The sequence below is a fragment of the Amblyomma mixtum genome, chromosome 10 (assembly GCF_055824585.1).
Source record: "Amblyomma mixtum isolate Tamu chromosome 10, ASM5582458v1, whole genome shotgun sequence".
NCBI classification, from domain to species: Eukaryota; Metazoa; Arthropoda; class Arachnida; order Ixodida; family Ixodidae; genus Amblyomma; species Amblyomma mixtum.
In genome coordinates, this window is record NC_143021.1 from 173,419,637 (window position 1) to 173,439,734 (window position 20,098).

The window sequence follows — 20,098 nt, forward strand, 5'->3', positions numbered from 1 at the left end:
CGAGCGCACGAGAACGAAATGAAGCCTAACAGAAAGGACACACGGCGCTTTGTGGTGTGTGTCCTTTCTGTCAGTCTTCGTTTCGTTCTCGTGCGCTCGGAAACTTCGAGATTTCCAACTGATTTTTCTTATAATGCGGGTGGGAAAAATAAGCACGTAATTTTGTGTGCCTTCGCCAAAAATTCAGGGGGGCACTTTGTTGACCTGAAGTGCGGTGAGGCGAAAGCCCTTAGTGCGGTGTTGCTGCCTGTGTCACTGGTGTGTGGTTAACGTGTTAAGTGCACAATTGTTTGTAAATGTTAAATGCTGGAGAAACTGGAGGGCGTTTGGGAGGCGTCCGTCTGGTTCGATGCCTTTTTGCAAACACTCTCCAGCGTACTAGACAAGGAGAATTACATGTGCGTTGGCAGGAAGTAGCGTAGCCATTAGCACGCTCGGCTGCGGAACTGAAGGATGGTGGTTCGAATCCCATCGTGCACAGCGAGTTTTTTTCTGGTCTGACTAGAAAAAGCCTGACACCTCTGCTGACAACCTTCTGCTGACCACCTCCTGTCGCCAACGATGAGGCATTGAGGCTTTCGCTTAAAACTGAATGCGCAAGGCATCGGGAGGGCTCTTTCACACATTTAGGCATTGCTCGAGGAGCAAGTTCTTTTTTGTCTTGCATCTTATCTGTCTAATTCGCACGTATACTCAAAGCATTGAAGGTGACTCTTCGGAGCTATTCGCACTTGAAAAATGTTTCGAAAAATTTAGCCGATGCATTCTATAAAACGTCGCTAATTTTCCTTCCACTCAAGGCCGCAATTTGTGGTGTTGGGTTCGTGCAGCTACAAAACGGGGCATAATTCATTACTGTACAAATGCCTAAAACGACATAAACATATATGTCTCTTGGCCGCTTTGGTCACATCTTTAGGCTGCTGTTGCGTTGTATAAACATGCAAGCGCATTAATCCCACAACAGTATCCACCCGATGCTATTAGGGTTTAGGGTGCAGACGTACCGGTTGCAATGCAGCAAAGAAAAAATTCTCTAAATTGCATTCTGAAATGTTATGTGGAACGAGTGAGAAATAAGCTGAACGAAATAAGTTCAATAACCAGCAATTTCCACATAAATGTACGTGCTTCGCTGCAGGCCCGCCTGTTGCGCATAAAAAAAAGCAAATGGAAATGAGGATATCTTATGCTCCTACCTAATTAAACATGATCCAGATAAAATGCCCATTGCTCCAGTACAACAGGCGAGCTGACTAAGTTGATGTCGAAAATAAGTGGAACAAGTGTAAGAGTGTAGCGCACGAGTTGGTCTGTGAGGAACGACGAGAATAAATCAACATCGCATCTACCGAAACCTCACTCCTCGAATCCAGCCAAAGCAAGGGTTATCCCATGCTAGCTTGCTGTTAGCGACTGAACCACTTTCTGCGCACAGGCTTTAACGATTGCTCGCCCTATGTTCTGGCTCCATAGGAACAATATTTTTTTCACATTGGCCAGGACAAGTTCGGCACGCCTGAGCATAGAATAAACATTTACTTCAACCGTGCACATTAGCCATTGCACAGACAACACGTTCTATGGAGGCAATGTCAGCTCCGCATCTGACAGGATGAAAGTAAAATAGGGAGAGAGAGAGAAGCAAATAATAAAGAATTCAGCCGGCTTTTAAAAATCACTGGCATGCATGAGGAAGGAAATTTGGGAAAGAAATACGGAAGGAGAGCAGTGCAGGAAAGGTAAAATAAAAGAAAATGAAAAGGGGAGAGCCTGAAATGCGACCAAAGAAGCGTATTATGGTGCATCGGCAAGTAGTGATGTTACGTACGCAGTGATGAAGTGCGTAGCCCGAAGAATCGGCTAACAATGTTCACTGTGTGAAGAATCAGTGATGGTAGCATGTAAGGTGTAATTAGAGCTTTTCGAGATACCCAATGTCATTTAGATGTGAAAACAAAAATTTAATTGCATGTCTTTGTTGCCTAAGGCATGGTGAGGGAACTAAAACACTGTTCTTTCTTCACTGAGGCACTGGGGAGAGCTCCTCCATCCAACACTTCGCACACTCGTCAGCATACGCAGGACACTCAAGCAGAATACGCTCCGCGGTTTCGAACGAGCCGCAGTTGTCACAGAGCGGACTGCTCGTTCGTCCCAAACGGAATCGCAAGCCGCTTGTAAATGCTGCGTTCAGGCGAAGTCGCTGGTAAAGTGTTTCCAGACGCGGAGGCGGTTGGGAGCCTTGATTTGAGATGTGGGTCGATAGAGTAAAGAAACGGGTAAGCTGCAGAGCTGACACATTTTTTTTATTGCGAAAGCAATAATACTTGCACTTTCATGCCTTTGCCGTGCCGCGGCGGCGACCACCGTCGTGCCGCGGGGGTGACCACCATTGACCTTCATTTGACCTTGATTGCATTAGATTGGATTAGATTGGATTAGATCAGATTGGATTGGACTGGATTGGACTGGATTGGACCGGACTTGATTGGATTGGATTGGATTAAATTAGATTAGAGTAGATTACATTGGAATGGATTGAATTGGATTGGATTGGAGTGGATTGAATTGGATTCGAATGGATTGGATGGGATCGTGCCGCGGCGGTGACCACCATTGACCTTCATTTGACCTTGATTGCATTAGATTGGATTATATTGGATTACATTGTATTACATTGGATTACATTGCATTAGATTAGATTGGATTGGACTGGATTGGACTAGACTGGATTGGATTGGATTGGATTAGATCATTTTGGCAGCAGCGGGGACGCGTCGACATCCCTTCTGAACCTCTGGTTCCAATTCGCAGTTCCCTGTTCGTGCCGCGGCAACGATACATCGGACCACGCCGTAGCACCTATCTTCAGGGAACGTGCCGTTCAAGCAAATCGTCCACGTGAACACCACTACAAGGAAATCACCGCAGCATACGACGCTTATCTTGGTGACGTCACTTACTACAGCGCTGGAGTGGTCGGACTGCCTATAAAGCAAGACGAAAATCCTGCGGCGCTCATTTTGGCAGCAGCGGGGACACGTCGACATCCCTTCTGAACCTCTGGTTTCAATTCGCAGTTCCCTGTTTGTGCCGCGGCAACGATACATCGGACCACGCCATAGCCGCTATCTTCAGGGAACGTGCCGTTCAAGCAAATCGTCCACGTGAACACCACTACAAGGAAATCACCGCAGCATACGACGCTTATCTTGGTGACGTCACTTACTACAGCGCTGGAGTGGCCGGACTGCCTATAAAGCAAGACGAAAATCCTGCGGCGCTCATTTTGGCAGCAGCGGGGACACGTCCACATCACTTCTGAACCTCTGGTTTCAATTCGCAGGTTAGTCTTTGGAAATTATTTTTGCAATTTCGCTTGTGTTATTTGCTTGTCTCAGAATTCACTCGCAACCGAAAGGTTACTCGCGTAGTCGTTTTCTGTTATTGCGTCGTATTTCTTTTTATCTCTGGCTGATACTTCTATGTGGTGATGTTGAGCCTAACCCAGGTCCGTCTACCGCAGAAACTCTGCAGATGCTCCTAGATGGCCAAGATACGATTAAGGCCAAGTTGAGTGCAATAGAACTGACCCAAGTTGAAAGTAAGAGAGCCATGCATGATCTCGGCAGCCGTATTGCATCGATAGAGTCAAGAATAGCGAGCCTTGATGAAATGAACTGTGCAGTTGGTGAATGGAAAAAGATTTGGAGATCAGCAGCGGATGTTGAGTTGAGTAATGGCAAAGGTTGAGCATCTGGATAACAAGAGGAGGCGTTGCAATTTGCTTTTCTTTGGTGTCGAGGATACAAAACCAAACGAGTCAAATGAGGACTCAGTAGAATGCATAATTTACGTGTGTAATTAGAAATTAGGTGTTCAATCCGTAAAACTAGAAATTGCTCACAGGTTAGGCAGATTCAAGTCTGGTAACAACCGTCCTTTAAAAGCTATTTTCGCCTGATACGCTGACAAGCAGAAGGTTTTAAAGAGGGCTTATAAATTAGAAGGAAGTGATGTCAGTATTTCAGAGGACTTTTCTGAGGAAGTACGTAGAAAGAGAAAGTTTCTATGGCAGTTCGCAAAATCACGAGAACAAAGTGGCGACAAGATCAGCCTCAGGTATGACACTCTTATTATAAACGGCGGGAAGTACTTGTTTGACGTTAATACAAATGAGGTCGTACCGATAGTAGGTGATAAGGCCAGTGCTACAAAGGAGGTAGTACCGGTTGAGTGACGGTGTCGGCGTAATGCAACGCTTATTTCCTTTCTTGTAATTAACTGCCGTAGCATTAAAAACAAGGTTGATGAATTTGCAGCTCTAATGATATGGTGAAGCCGTCCGTTATTCTCGGCACTGAATCATGGTAAGCAAATGAAATTGCAGATGGTGAAGTATTCCCAGATCGTTTTAAATGTTATAGAAAGGACAGACACTTGCATGGAGGAGGTGTATTTATTCTTGTGGATGCTTCAATTTCTTCTTACCAAATAAATGTTGCCGATGAATGTGAAGCTGTATGGTGTAAACTGGTGCTTAATAACAACAAAGTTATAACTGTGTGTTCGTTCTATCGCCCGCCTGATTCAGCAGTTCATGTGTTTGCGCAGCTGGCGGGGACAGTTGACGCAATTCAAACAGATTTTATGGTGATCGGAGGTGATTTCAATCTGCCTAGCATAAACTGGACTCATCAACCTCAATTCCAGTCCTTTACGAGTCGCTCCTGCCAAGAACTGATCAACTTGGTTGAACTTTATGCATTGCGTGAAACGGTTCTGGAACCGACACGTGGGGATCACATCCTAGATTTGTTGTTCACAAATCAACCTGAATTCGTCAATTCCACTCAGGTGCTACCTGGAATAAGCGATCACAGTGCTGTGCTTTGTGAAATGAAAGTTTAACATGTAAGGAGCGCTGGTACAGCACATAGGCGAGTACATAACTATGAAAAAGCAAACGTAAGGGAGATAAACGAAGAGTTGAATAAGTACCGAACGATCTTTGAAACGCATCCCGATAACTCTCGGAGTGGTTGAACTATGGTCTAGATTTAAGGATAAGATGTTTGAGCTGAGGCAGTGCTTTGTTCCGGCATGGATATTAACGAAAAGTAGGAGTAAAAGCAAACCATGGTTTACTCGGGAGCTACGCAGTATTACGCGCGAAAGGCAACGTGTTTACGTTAAATTTAAAGGAAATCCGACGCGTGAGAATTAGTTTAAGCTTCAGGAAATTGCCGGAAGAATGAAAGTTGCTTTGGCAGCTGCAAAGAATTCGTTTGGCATTTCAATGGAGACGAAATTAAAAGAAAATCCAGAGGAATTTTGGAAACATGTAAAGAGAAATGGAAAAGACTGTAACTATACCACCTCTTGTTTCTGGTGACACCTTTGTTGATGATGATGCACAAAATCTGAGTTCTTTAATAAATATTTCAGCTGTGTTGTCAGCTCTGAAATCAAACATGCTGATACGAATACACCGAGTTTCCAGCCAGTGGCGAGTGTTATGGATGATGTTGTGATCAGCATCAACGGTATACAGTCTCTGTTGCAGAATCTGAAGATTGCTAAGGCTGGTTGTCCTGATGACTTGCGAAACAAATTCTACAACTGTGTGCTGAGTCGGTTGCACCCTACTTAAAGATAATTTTTGAAAAATCGCTTGAAGAATCCTCCCTTCCAGATGACTGGAAAATTGCAAGTGTTGTGCCAATCTACAAATCTGGCCCTCGCAACACTGTATCAAATTATAGACCGGTATCTCTAACTTGAGTCGCATGCAAGACACTCGAACATATTTTGTTCACCAGTATGGCAGCACATATGGACGCACATTCATTGTTTTATCCTCGTCAGCATGGTTTTCGAAGGGGCCTATTGTGTACTACGCAGCTGACTGAATTTGCGCGTGATCTGGCTGAGGCACTGGACAGGCGACTTAGCGTGGACTGCGTGTTTTTGGACTTTAAAAAGCCCTTTGATATCGTGACGCATTCTTAACTAATTCAAAAAATGTCTTTTTACAATATTAGCCCTCAAGTGATATCATGGGTAAAAGATTACCTATGTTTACGGCAGCAGTTTGTGCTTATGAATGGTGCCGAGTCTCAAAGAGTGCAGGTTGTGTCTGGTGGTCCCCAGGGCTCCATGTTGGGACCACTATTGTTCCTGCTCTACGTGAATGACATTGGTGACGGAATAGTATCTCAAATGCGGTTATTTGCGGATGACTGCGTTCTTTATAGTGTTGTCACTAGTGATCGAGATGTGGAAATGTTCCAAGAAGATTTGAACAGAATCTCAGAGTGGTGCGTTAAATGGAATAAGAATTTGAATTTGTCCAAGACTGTCTATATGAAGTTTACAAGAAAGAAAAACCTTGATGTGTATTCATGTGTTATTAGGAACACAATGTTAGAACAGGTATTCGAATTTAAATATCTAGGCGTTTGTTTTACTCCTGATTTGAGCTGGCGTCGTCACGTCGATTATGTCTCTGCTAAAGCATGCAGAAACTTGGGATTTCTTCGCCAAAATGCAAGCACTTTTCCACTGTCATGTCGTGACATTTTATTCAAGACTTATGTCAGGTCGGTTCTGGACTACGCGTGCACTGTCTTGGACCCGCCTACTGCTAGAGATAAAGATAAGTTGGAGAGGGTGCAGAACATTGCCTCTCGTTTCGTGTCTGGCACTCGCGGGGCTCGTTACAATGCATCGCGTGCGAAGGATGCACTCAACTGGAAATTGCTTGACACGCGCCGAAAGAAGTTGCGTCTGAAGCTGTTTCATGCTGTTTATTATTCAACTGTTCGGGTTGAACGCGAAAGGTATGTGCAGGAGCCTTTTTATAGATCCAACCGTGTTGACCATGTTTTTAAAGTGCGCGAATTCGCGGCAAAAACTGAATTGTTTAAAATGTCTTTTTTTTCCGAAAACCATTAGAGAATGGAACAGCCTACCGAGCGATGTTGTGAGTGTGACGTCAAATGATGCGTTCTTTCGTTCTTTAATGATGTGATGCGATTGTGATGTGTTCTTTCGAAGTGAGATGTACGTGGTGAACGCTTTATGCTTGTAACTCTGCCTGCGAGCGGAGGCGTCATGTGTGCTTCTTTTTTGTACATTGCCCCCCCCCCCCCTCTGTAATGCCATGGCGCTGTGGATTCGTTACTAAATAAATAAATAAATAAGTAACCACTGTCCTTGCTGCTGGCAAATGAGTGTCCAGTGAACATGAGTGACAGTGACGGTGTCTCAGAGTGTACAGCTTGTACATCTGAAATATATGCCGGCGATATATATCTGAGTTGCAGTGAATGTAATTTCAGATATCATCTTGGAAAATGCTCTGGTGTGCCGGAATCTCAGTTTACTTCTATGAGAGAAACAACTAAGAAAGCATGGCGTTACCAAACGTGCCGTGTCTGTAAGACTCGAGGTGGGCAGAAAGAAAAGCCTAAATCGGACGCTTCATCGAATACTGCAGCTGGCAGGTGTAGTGAGGAAACCGCTAATTTTGTCATCGCGCTTGCAGACATTCAGGCTAAACTTTCAGTCCTTCTAAGTCTAAAGGACACTGTTGACAACATTGACCAGGCCATTCAACTAATGTCTGAGAATTATGGCAAAGTCCTTGCTGACACGGCACGCCACGAAGAAGAAATTAAAGGGCTGAAAAAGAAAGTGCACAAACTTGAGCTTCAATATCAGACAGGGCTGGACTCGGTGAAAGAACAACTAAATGACCTAGAATGACGCAACCGAAAGCTAAATCTTGAATTCCATGGAATCGAACAAATGGACCAAGAAAATTTATTGCAAAAAGTAAACGATGTGGCGAACACGCTAAAGGTACCAGCACTTGATAAAGAAGACCTACTTGCTATTCACCGCCTCCCGACGAAACCCGATAAGATTACAGGCATCATAGTCCGCTTTGCTAGGCAAGAAACAAGAGACGTCTGGTTTGAAAAGCGAAAGGTTCTTCGTGATGCTGAAACTGCCATCTATCTTCAAGAAAACATAACCAAACAGTGCAGGAAACTACTCATGGCAACAAAAAAAAATGGGCAAAAGACCACAACTTCAAGTTTGTTTGGCACTGTAATGCTAAAATCTACGTCCGGCGGAAAGAGGGGGACAGCGCTTTGCGTATCAAGTAGCTGAATGACCTGCATATGATAGAATCTGCCACAGAGTAAAATGCTCATTAGCGATGAATTCTAGTTACCTCTTTTATGCACTATGGCTCGTCACAGTTACATTTCACCCTATGAGGCAATCAAGTTCATTGGTTCTGATTTTAAATCGTCTTTCAAGGTGTTCCATGCAAATTTGCAGTCCGCCAGAAATAAGAGGACTTCTCTAGAATCCCTCTTGAGTCAAATAAATGTTCAGTTTGATGTACTCATGTTAACAGAAACATGGTATGACACTGCAGATTACCCTTTTTGCTTGCCCGAGTATGACTCTTGTACTCTCAATCGAGAGTACGGCCGAGGAGGCGGTGTTATGATGTTAATACGAAAGAATATTAAGTATGAAAGACTACCTGCATATACACGTTCTTCAAGCGACTTTGAAGTTTTGTCTGTTCTCTCGCACCGTAAACTTTTTGTTACGGTATATCACCCACCAGCAGGCAACCTTGACACATTCTTCAACTTCCTGGAGTCCCTTTTTTCATACACAAATGACAACAGCCTAAGTCTCGTTTGCGGAGGAGATTTTAACATAAACTTGCTTGACTCGTCTAGTTCTGTTAAACACTTTAAGCTAATGCTAGAAATGTATTATATTAGAAATACGATCAGTTTGCCAACAAGAGTCACGTTGCAGTCATCTACACTAATTATAGATGACTGTAACGTCATGGCTGTACAGTCATCTACACTAATTGATATTTTTCTCACTAATTACCAGTCGGATGAGCTTAAATCTGGTGTCTTAGCTTACGATATTAGCGACCACCTGCCGATTATTCTATGTGTCAAACCTCCAAATAAAGAAAAATTAGCACAGCGCAAAGTTACGTTCCAACGGATTTTGCCCAACCAGCTGGAAGCATTTCGCAGGGATGTCATGAGGGTTGACTGGTCAGATGTTTTCAACAGCTCGGATGCAAATTCTGCTTATGATTGTTTCATTCGAACGTTCACTGACATTTATATATCTTGTTTTCCTTTTGTTACTATTAATTTATCCAGAAAAATAAGAAAGCCATGGATTAATGGCGATCTTATGGCAAGAATAAAAATAAAGAACGACATGTTCCACAGGTTCATTGAGACCAAAGATATCATCTCTTTGTGTGTGTGTGTGTGTGTGTGTTTTATTCACTGCTGACCATGTACTTCACACTCCGGCTGCCCAGCCACGCACAAAAGCGATAACGCTTACGCGGGCTGGAGCATGTACTTGCGAATTGAAGTGAATAAAAGATATTATTATTATTAATATTATCCTCCTGAGAGAATTCAAGAAGTATCGGAATAAGCTAAATAAGATATTAAGAAAGCTAAAGCACACTACCTAGAAAAGTCTTTTAGTGCCGTTAAAAATAACAGTAAATCAACATGGAGGACACTAAATGAAGTTCTGTGCCGCTCACAAAGAACTAGCCCAGTGGAAGAACTTTTGATAAATGGAAAAATAGTTAATGGGGCTTCCCTGGCCGACGCATTTAATGATCACTTCGCTAGCCTCACTACACCTCAGCTATCTAGATATACAAAGCTTTCTAATAACCCTCCTTGCCCACACAGCTTATTTCTTACACCTACTTCAGACGAAGAAATTTCTTCTACATTCTTGAATCTCAAGAATTCACGCAGCTGTGACACTCAGTGTATGCAAATCGAACAATTAAAATACGTTATTGATTGTATAGCGCCTGTACTAACGCGCATTTTCCATCTGAGTTTTAGTACAGGTACCTTCCCGAAACCGCTTCAAGTAGCGAAAGTGAAACCAATTTACAAAAAAAAGGAGATCACAATGACCTCGGCAATTACCGTCCCATATCAATTCTGCCAGCGTTCTCTAAAGGATTAGAAAAACTTCTTCTGGTTCGCCTTGTTTTCTTTTTAGATACATTAGACGCATTGTCGAACGCACAGTACGGATTTCGGAAACATCGGTCTACCCAATTAGCTCTACTTGATCAAAAGGAGTATATTTTACATAATATAGAAGCAAGAAAGCTTGTGTCGAGTGTCTTCATTGATTTCACCAAAGCTTTTGATTACCTGAACAGAACCTTACTTCTCGAAAAGTTGGAATCTTATGGCATTCGCGGAAATGCATGGGAATTAAGTCATGCCTCTCTCATCGTTATCAATTCGTTGAGGTCAATGGTCACCCTTCACATTTAGTACAAACGCACACTGGAGTTCCTCAAGGGAGTATTCTTGGCCCCCTTTTGTTTAATCTATACTTAAATGATATCGCCAGTCTTGGTGATCGAGCTAAGTTCGTAATTTACGCCGATGATACTAGCATATTCTTTTCTTCCGATGACAGCACTGAATTGTTTATGATAGCCAACTCTTTACTCGCTAAGGTAGCTGCTTGGGCACAGGAAAATGGCTTGGTAATCAACATTCCTAAAACAAAAGCGATTGTTTTCCGTCCTAAGACACGACAGATTCCACCTAATTTAACGCTTAGTTTAAATAATACGGAGATAGAAATAGTGAGTGAATTTAAAACGTTGGGAGTGATCTTCACGGAACATATATCCTGGGACAGACACGTCGATTACAATCTCAAGTAAGCTCGCCTCGATTAACGGCATTTTGTACAGACATAGAGATTTCCTCCCTAAAAATATTTTGTTACTCCTATATAATTCCTTGTTTGTCTCTCATTTACAATATTGTAGTCTGGTCTGGGGTACTTCTACCCTAACTAACATAAACAAGTTGAGTATATTAAAGCGAAGGGTTATTAGAATTATTACACGCTCTCAATACGACTGTGATATATACTCTGTAATGCAAAACCTTGGCATAATGCGTTTTGAAAACATGTACAATTATCACCTGTGCCTTGGGCTCATCAGGGAAAAGAAAGCTAAATGCCATAGTTTAATAAGGTTTGCCGAATTAGCCATGAAAGGTCCGTCATGCTACCCCACACGCAATCTCGAGTTTTGGAAAGTGCATTCCTTCCGGACTAATTATGGATTTCAGACACTAAAATATCTAATTCCTAATATACTAAACACATACCTAAAGGATAACATTGATATTCTTGACCTTAAGCCACATCAACTGAAATCTGTATTCTTGTAATGCACCATTTTTTTTCTCTTTTTTGTTACCTTTGTGTGTTCTGAATATTTTTTACTTATACTTAAGCTTTGCCTAATTCAGTTGTCATGAATGCATACATTTGTGAATGCTTTCTTTCTTATGAACTATCAACCAATGTCGCCTTTATGCTGCTGTATTACATTTGTGCTCTCCTTTTTACCATTACATTTTTCTTTAGAGTGTACTTACAGAGTTCAATGCTTCCTTGTTTGATATTAGTATCTAATCTTCCTCCTACTTAGAAACTTGTATTCACTTTTTTTCGCATAAAAGAACTGCGTTCAGTGTACATGCATTTCTTATCAATTTGTTAACAAGTGTATGCTTTTGCTGTGTGCAAGTCGTACATTTCTTTTTCTTTTTTTATTGTACGAGCGGTACATTCTACACTTTATCATATATATCTGTTTTTGTTTCTTATTTTTTTTCTGTTTTGATTCTTCGATGTAAGATGTGTCGGGTTGTCGGCGTGTACTGCTGCTGCTTTGTCGGGGACGAGGACTTGTCAAGCTGCTATCGCAGCTTTTTGCCTCACCTCCCCCATCTTTGATGGAAAATAAATGGAATATAAATGGAATATATATTACATTAGATTAGAGTACATTACACTGGATTGGATTGGATAGGAGTGGATTGGACTGGAGTGGATTGAAGTGGATTGAATTGGATTGCATTGTAATGGATTGGATTGGATTGCATGGGATTGCATTGGATTGGTTTGGATTGCATTGGATTGGATTGTATAACAGATGCATCGCCACAAGTCTAACCGCAAGCACCACCACCAGCTACACTACCAGCTGAACCATGGCGTAGGTACGGATATTGCTTTCGCAATTACCGGGCTTAACCAAGCTAAGCCACAGCGAAGTTTTTTCTTCTGAAGCAAATCTTCGAGCCATTTGAGATGCATCTGAATTTCTAAAGAAAGTCCGAATGTATCTACGATGTTGGAGGCCTTTTTCGTAAGTAAAAGAGCGGCCATAAGTAGCAGCTACGGCTCTGCAGATGGAAGAGAAAACAAAATTCACAATTATACACAGATTCCGATCAATAAGCACAGAAATGTTTCCATACGAACCACACAGCAGAATGTGTGCTCAAAATGTTTCCGAGCCCAGGCGTGCATTACAATCCCGAAAGTGGCCACACAGTTTCATTACAGGAGGCTCATGACTATTTAGCGAAAACTTCGAGCTTGTAAAAATCATGCGCGCAAAAAACACTCCAACAGCTGAATGCACTTATATTCCTGTAGTTACGGAGTTCAGGCATGTACCAGAAACACCATTTCATATTTGTCCTTTCATTCGGAATGTGTTTCGATAGCTTTATTCAGAGACACGACACATCAGTAGCTAGGCCAGGAAAGACGCCCGGTACTTTACTGGGCATAGATTTATAGCTGCGGCTGCAGCGAGGGAAAGGGAAAGGAAAAAAAAGAAAAGGCGTTGGCACGTTATCGGGCCGCTTGCCTGATAGCGACATCTGGTACAGCATGCACAGGCTTAATTAGATAGGAATGCAAGCTGTATTTTGAAAGATTCCGAAAACGACGATTAATATGTGATTTGAAAGCGAAGTTAGTTTTCAGCCATGTTTAGCAGCTCAAGCGGATATCAAGCCTACGCTATAGTGCTCGTTGGTGTAATGCGTAATGACGCGTCATTTAAGATATGCCATAAAGATACACGCGCCACAAAATACAGCCTTTCTTCAGGTTTTAATCTTGTATCTTTACCTTCTTCCTATGCTTGAAATGCTGCCTTGAAAACTGAGCTCAAAATGGCCTACCGAGGGCGGCATAAAATTATTTTTTAGCCTCATTATGTGTTTCACAAATGTCCTGCGCAGTCAAATGCACCAAAAGTTCTCAATGTTTGCAGAACCATCTGCTAACGGTGGTTTAGTCTAAGTTGAAGCCATACTGTGTGGACATAATGCCTTTTGGTTTACTTGGCTACCGACTGAATGTGACTTAGGCCTCTGTGGCCTCGGTTAACTTTTCTTTGTTTGGCGCGCACAGTAAATCACTTGCATCAACACCCAGAATGTTCTCTAACACAACACTCATGTGTGCAGTCACTGTTGCCAAGCACAGTATCTGTCAGAGTCGATCACACACTGAACATTCGTATTTCAATTCAATTCAATGTTTATTTCCAGAAAGTGCCTGGAGGGTCTTCATGGCTAAAAGCCGCTCATGCAGCTTGACTAAGACCAAGAAGAGCGTTACATAGCAGTGTCAGTAACATCGTAATATATTTAAAACAGACGTGTTACGTCTAATTTGCAACAGTAAATTCGGAGGTCGTGGGTTCAGATCCCACCGGCGGCAGGTGGTTGTTTTTTCTTCTGCTTTTCTAATCAGTTATCTTTAAACAATAACATATTCAGTAATATTCTAAATTGATCAACACCACAAAATAAATAACTTGAGAAAAAATCCCCTGTGCCCCTTGGTTTCTGTGGCTGTTGGCTTCTGTCATATTTATAACGAGCCCCTCAACCCCTTCCCTTGTTTGCTTAACAGTAAATAAAGGAGTTAGACAAGGTCCTGAGCACTGAAGTTACAGCAGGTAAACAACATAAGTGAAACACGTTTCAAGAACGTGGCAACAGCATTGTACAATCAATTAGTAGAAATAAAGTGCAAGAACAGAAAGAAAGAAAAAGAAAACATAATAAAGTGTGACAAAACAAAAGTATTACCGGAACGGGGCATACTTCTGACATATTCTGACATATTTCCTGTGTTCATAATTTTCCCCCTCGCCACTTTCGCGCATTTGCCCTGCTCGCGACGTTTTGGTATAACGCTTATCAGATTGACATGTGCTAGTATTCTGAATGTTTCAGCTGATGCCACCTGGTAGTGGCGAGAACCACAAATGTGTGCCGTGGTACTATCACCATGGCACTGCACACAAAAAGGCCGCAATGAGCACAGTATTGTGCAAATGGCAACGCCAACTGCACCGATTTGTTTTTGTATAGATGAAGCGAAATGAAAAATTATTTTGACGAGGCCTCTGTGTCTGTTTTCTCCAATACCAATGTCGGACGAAGGCTGTGGCAAAGCTGCTTTGATGGCTGGTAAAGGTCATCGTGAACGTGCAGCGCTGACAGACGAGGGACGGACGAAGGACTCGTCCTTCGGAGCAATAACGCAAACAGAACCAGGTACCAAGAACGAGTAGACACGCACAACGCTGTGGTCCCTTCTTGGTCCTTTGTCTTGTTTGCGCTATTGCTCTGAACTATGAACCAACAAGCCTGAATTTCAATGTTGTTAAAGACTTTTCCTTCCTTCGTCCCTCGTCTGTCAGCGCTGCACGTTCAGGATGTCAAACCAACTTGCCCAGCAACACACCCTGCTCTGGTAAAGATCACTCGCATCCTAATTTTACTAGAAGAAAACTAGTTATCTCGACGAAAGAATAGATTGTACAACAAAAAAAACGCCATTAGGGTGTCAATATCTGCGTGTAGTATTCGTTCAAACTTATACCAGACTGCGAGGCAGCTCCAACCAAAAGCCGGCTCGGCTAATTTTGGGATTAGGCAAAGGTTTGTTGGTTTGCGTCTTTGACGTGAGGACGAACGAAGGAGTGTGAAATGTGCTGATCAAGCGTCGACTCTGCCTCTGAGTGCCCGATGACAGAGCCCGAGCAGCCCAAATTCGTATTCGCGAAGCGCGCAACACGCCCGACAATCTCGCGCAAAGTGCCTGCAATACTGCATCAGTTGCCCATAAATGTGTTCTGTCTCTGCGCAGTAAGGCTAGTAAGGCTAGTGAAGCCGTGCTGAAGAATTTCAAGAGAGTTAGAAGGGACGCGACGAGGTGTAAGCAGAAGGCTGAAGAATTATTGCAGAGGTTCAGCCTGGAAGGCTTGGTTAAGAGAGTGAAAAAAGCTGAGGTCTCAGTGCTGCAAATATTCTTTTCAGCGAAGAACCATAAGCCAGGTATACCATTCACAGCTATCGTTTCAGAGCGCAACTCATGGCAATTCGTTGTATCTTGCTACCTATCAAAACATTTGTCCTCTCTAATGCTAGCAGACCTTTTCCAGATACAGAACTCGGAAGTTGTGACTAAGTTCTTCGTGGATAACGGACCTGCACCACTCACTTGTTTCAGTGTCGATGTGGTCGATATGTTTGCTCCCTCCCGCACAGCCAACTCATGAAGTATGTAAGAATATATATTGAGGACGAAAACGATGAATGCCGGTTCCAAAATGACTGTGGGATCACAACTGCGGCTTTTTTGGAATTGCTTTCGTTTTACCTCAATAACACATACGTCGTGTGGCACGATAAGGTTTTCATGCAAAAGTCTGGAGTGTGCATAGGGTCAAGGGTAGCCCCTGTCCTCAGCAACACTTTCTTAAGCCAAGTTCATAACAAAATAGAGGGTGATCTTGTCGGAGATGGTTTAAGAATCTTCCGATATGTAGACGATTTTTTAGTCATTGCTGAGTTCCTCAACGATGAAGATTTGACAAGGGTCCTTGACGTCTTTACAAGTAATGGTTCTGGACTGAAATTCACCCATGAAGTGCCACAGGAAGGCGTTTTCCAGTTCCTTGTTTTAAAATTGACAGTTCACGCGAGCCACATTTGCTGGAAGTATTTCCCTAGAAGCGAAAAGCCACTATTGGACTATAAGTCATTCCACTCAAAGCTGGTAAAAACGGGGATAGAAAAAAGTTGTTTAACCATGGCCGTGAAGAGGTCCTGTCCTCACCAAATGGGAAGTAGCCTGGCAATACAAGTTAAGAGGTGCAAAGAAGCGGGCTATCCCGACTCTGTTCTTGTGTCGAGCGCAGACAAAGTTCTCCGCACATTGAAGTCATCGGAGCATGGCTTGGAACGGCGAAGTGCGCCGAAAAAACGCAAGCAAGTGGTTGTCATGCCATATGTACACGCCCTATCACACAGGCTAAAGAGAGTGGGTGCTAAGCATGGTGTGGATGTTCTTTTTTCAGCCCCAAACAAACTAGAAAGGATAGGAGCGGCCGTTCGAAGGAAATGCGAAGGACGCAGGAGGAACAGATGTCATGTAAAACATGTAAAGGGATACGTTCCGTGTAGCAAGGGTGTAGTTTATCAAATACCTCTTTCCTGTGGCCGCACCTACATAGGCCAGACTGGCCGATGTGTCAATGTGAGGCTAATGGAACATGCTAACTCATTAGAAAACATGGAAACTAATTTAGCCAAGCACTGCTTCACGTGTCAGTGCAGTCCGTTTTTTGCAGATACAGAGGTGTTGTATCGGCACACGGATATGCGCACTAGGGAACTGGCTGAGGCATTCCACATCATTAGAAAGAAAAATGGGTGTGTAAGTGCTTCATCTGTAACTATAACAGGTAAGGAAATGAGCCTGCTGCATAGTGGATAATGACTCGGGGAACGCACCTTGACTTGTGGTGATTTTATATGTGATAGGCACGTTTCAGTGTGACGCCTTTACTGACGTTGAGTATGTTCGTAGATTTCTGGATTGTACAAAAAGATGCGTGTGTTTTCCAATAAATCAGAGTTGTAAGTTCAGTGCCGTCTTTGTGTCAATCTTTGCTTGTTGTCCTCGTTGTGTAGCGCTGTTGCAAAAATTATGAATCAGTACCAACTCGCCCAGACTTCCATTCTTCTGCGCAGCTGTTACACCACAGCAACGACTCTCCTCTGGCTCTAAACGAGCGCATGTCTCGCTCGGCCAGAGAGCGGCTGCCATCAAAGCAAAACAGTGTTCACAGATTGTTCGCTATGCACTCGAGGCTTAGTCGCTAGCGCGCCCGATACCTCCAAAGGAAGGCTTTCGCAAGCTACAGGTGGGATCCAGCAGAGTGCACTGAAGCAGCAAGATCCAGCCCTGCTGGCACGGCGCACTTTTAAACTTCCGTGATGCAGAGAAACATCTTGGCGAACCAGGCGTACAGGGTCTGTTTTGAAAGTAGTAGGACTGGTTTTTTCCTGGGTGAACGGGCGGACGAGAGGCGGTCTGCGCGTGCAGGATCGTTGAAGGGGGATATTGGAAATTCTGGGAAAAATCGGCAGTCGGTTCTCGGCCATTGAAGAGAGCAGGTCGCTTGTACTGTGAACCCCTGTCGAAACGTCTCGTCAAGCAGAATCATTGAGCGTTTACTGGATCAGCGATACGCGATCAAATTTGTGTAAATCTTGGTAAAACGAGCAAAGAGACACACGACATGATTAAGGAGGCCTACGGTTGCTCTGCCATTGGTAGATCAGGTGTCTTTTGAGTGGCACAAGCTGTTCTGAGAAGGTAAGGAAAGAGTAGAAGACGACGATCTCTCCAGACGCCCTTCGACCAGCAAGACCAAGGAAAATGTGTAGCGAATGAAACATTTACTGAAGAGTGATCGTAGGATGGGTATCAGAATGATTGCTGAGGACTTGAGCATTCCTCAAACCCAAGTTTTTGAGATCGTGACAGAAAACTTAGCCATGCGGACAGTGTGCGTGAAGTTGGTGTTGGGAGTGTTGTCAGAGGAGCAAAAGACCAGCCAGAAAGCGATCCGCCAGGATCTTCTTCACCATGTGAATGAGGACCCCAATTTTTTTCCCAGCACAAGGCGGCAATGCTGCCTCAGCCCCCCCCTACAGCCCCGACTTGGCCCCGCCAGACGTTTTTTCTATTCCCGAGAATAAAATAGACGATCAAGGGGAAACATCACGGGTCGGTAGAGGCCGTTCAACAGGCCGTGACGAGGGAGCTAAACAGCATTCCGGTCCAGGCGTTACTGGAGGCGCACGAAAACTGGAAAACTCATTGGCAGCAGCGTGTAGGTGCGGAAGGGTGCTTCTTTGAAAAATTCTAATCGTTGGTACTGTTCTCATGAATAAATTTCATTAAAAAAATGAGTCCTACTACTTTCAGACCAGACCCTGTATTTCACTCGGTGTGCTTAATCTATAATATGACGCAGCATGGAGGATATACTTAACCAGACCCTCTATAGGCCAGCTGGAAAGAACCCGATGCGCCTCTATTTTGCCGCAGGTTCCTTCCCGCGTTTTCCCCTCCGACGGCAAGCCCTTCACGGTGTTCTTTGCCCTGAAGACTCAAGACGTTCAGGGCCGCCACTCCCCGCTGTCAAACGTGGCGCGGGCCACTCACCCAGGCACGAGCTCCCAGCAAACCCGGCCCGCCACCGGCACTCCTGCTTTTCCTGTGTCAAATATGGACTGAGTTTGTGGGCAGCTTTTGCCTCATGCCTGAGTTTCGTTGCCAATTTTTCCTTAAGGGTGTCAGGATGGTTCTGAGTTTTTCATTTCCAATTACCGTGCCACGGACGCCTGCATAAGAAAGGCCCCTGTTTTGTCTAATTTTAACTTCTTGTCTATGACGCCATTTTAATTACGGACTTCCGCAAGCAGTTGGGCATGTGTGTGTGTGTGTGTGTGTGTGTGTGTGTGTGTGTGTGTGTGTGTGTGTGTGTGTGTGTGTGTGTGTGTGTGTGTGTGTGTGTGTGTGTGCGTGTGCGTGTGTGTGCGTGCGTGCGTGCGTGTTCTACGCATGCGACGAACTATCGCACATCGATGTTGGCACCTTGAAATCACTTGGGTCGGGATTTCCAAACTTATTTATATTCCTCGCAATTATCCGGGAAAGACTGACTATCTGCGGCTAGTAAGCAAAACGCCTTCTATCATCAATAAATGAAAATTTGATGCAATATACTTTCGAGTGGGTTGAACAGTGCCTGTCGTTTGTGGGGAGGCGCCCCGCTCGCCCCCTTTTGTTTGACGTAAAACTTGTTGCTGGGCGAGTTCGTGCAGTCTCTGATGAAATTTACCTCAACATACGAACAAACAAGAGGAAAGAAGCCCGCCGTCCTGTCTTCCTTTCTTGTGTTTGTTTTTGAGTTGCGCTAACTTTTATCAGAGTCCATTTGGTTTGTTTTCCCGCGATCCACCCTCCCTAGCTACTTATTTTAAAGACGTGCGTTTGGCTTTCGTAAAGGCTACCATATTCAGGCTATCAGTCACTTGATAGAGAAATGCGCAGAGTATAGCTAGCGCCTATTGTAGCCTTCATTGATTACGAGAAATCATTTGACTGCTTAATACCCCTTAAATGGGGTCTTTGAGGACTTAATAAATGAATGAATGAAATGAATGAAACCACAGCTGCCATGCAGGCATTGCGGAATTAGGGTGTAGAAGAGGCTATATATAGGGCTTGATTATATTCGGCGGATTCCTCTATAACCTGATTGATCGCGTGAATATGGCCTATTGTTGAGTATCATTTACGATAGCCTGCCTGATCATTTGGTTGATTGAAGTCTAAGGTTGCCCTGACTCTATTAGCGATTACCTAAGTAAATACTTTGTAGGCAACGGACCGTAAGCTGATCGATCTGTAATTCTTCAAGTCCTTGACGTCTCCTTTCTTGTGAATTAAGATAACGTTAGCCTGATTCCAAGCTCCTGGTACGCTCTAGTTCATAATTCATTTCGTATAGAGGGTGGCTAGTTTTTGTAGCACAATCTCGCCTCCGTTCTTTAAGAAATATGCTGTTATCTGATCCTCATCAGCTGCTTTCACCTTTTGTATTGCTCCTAAGGCTTCTTTACTTCCTCTTTCGTTACTGGCGGGATGTCCCATTGCTGTGCTCAACTGCATCTCTCAGTAATGTTCTGATTACATTCGCTACTGTATAGATATATGTAGAACTCTACAGGTACTTTAACTATCTTATTCATATTGCTTGCATTGCCCTCTTTGT

At 43.6% G+C, this 20,098-nt stretch overlaps 1 protein-coding gene across 1 annotated transcript in view; it reads left to right on the top strand.

Moving 5' to 3' along the window:
- The window catches only part of LOC149327750 (calcium-activated chloride channel regulator 1-like), an 884,343-nt gene extending 865,788 nt beyond the window's left edge, over positions 1-18,555 (top strand). The window contains exon 17 of the mRNA XM_089564962.1: positions 18,367-18,555. Within this exon, the coding sequence (XP_089421088.1) occupies positions 18,367-18,555 (189 nt within the window). The remainder of the gene's footprint in view (positions 1-18,366) is intronic.
- The last annotated feature ends 1,543 nt before the right edge of the window (positions 18,556-20,098 follow it).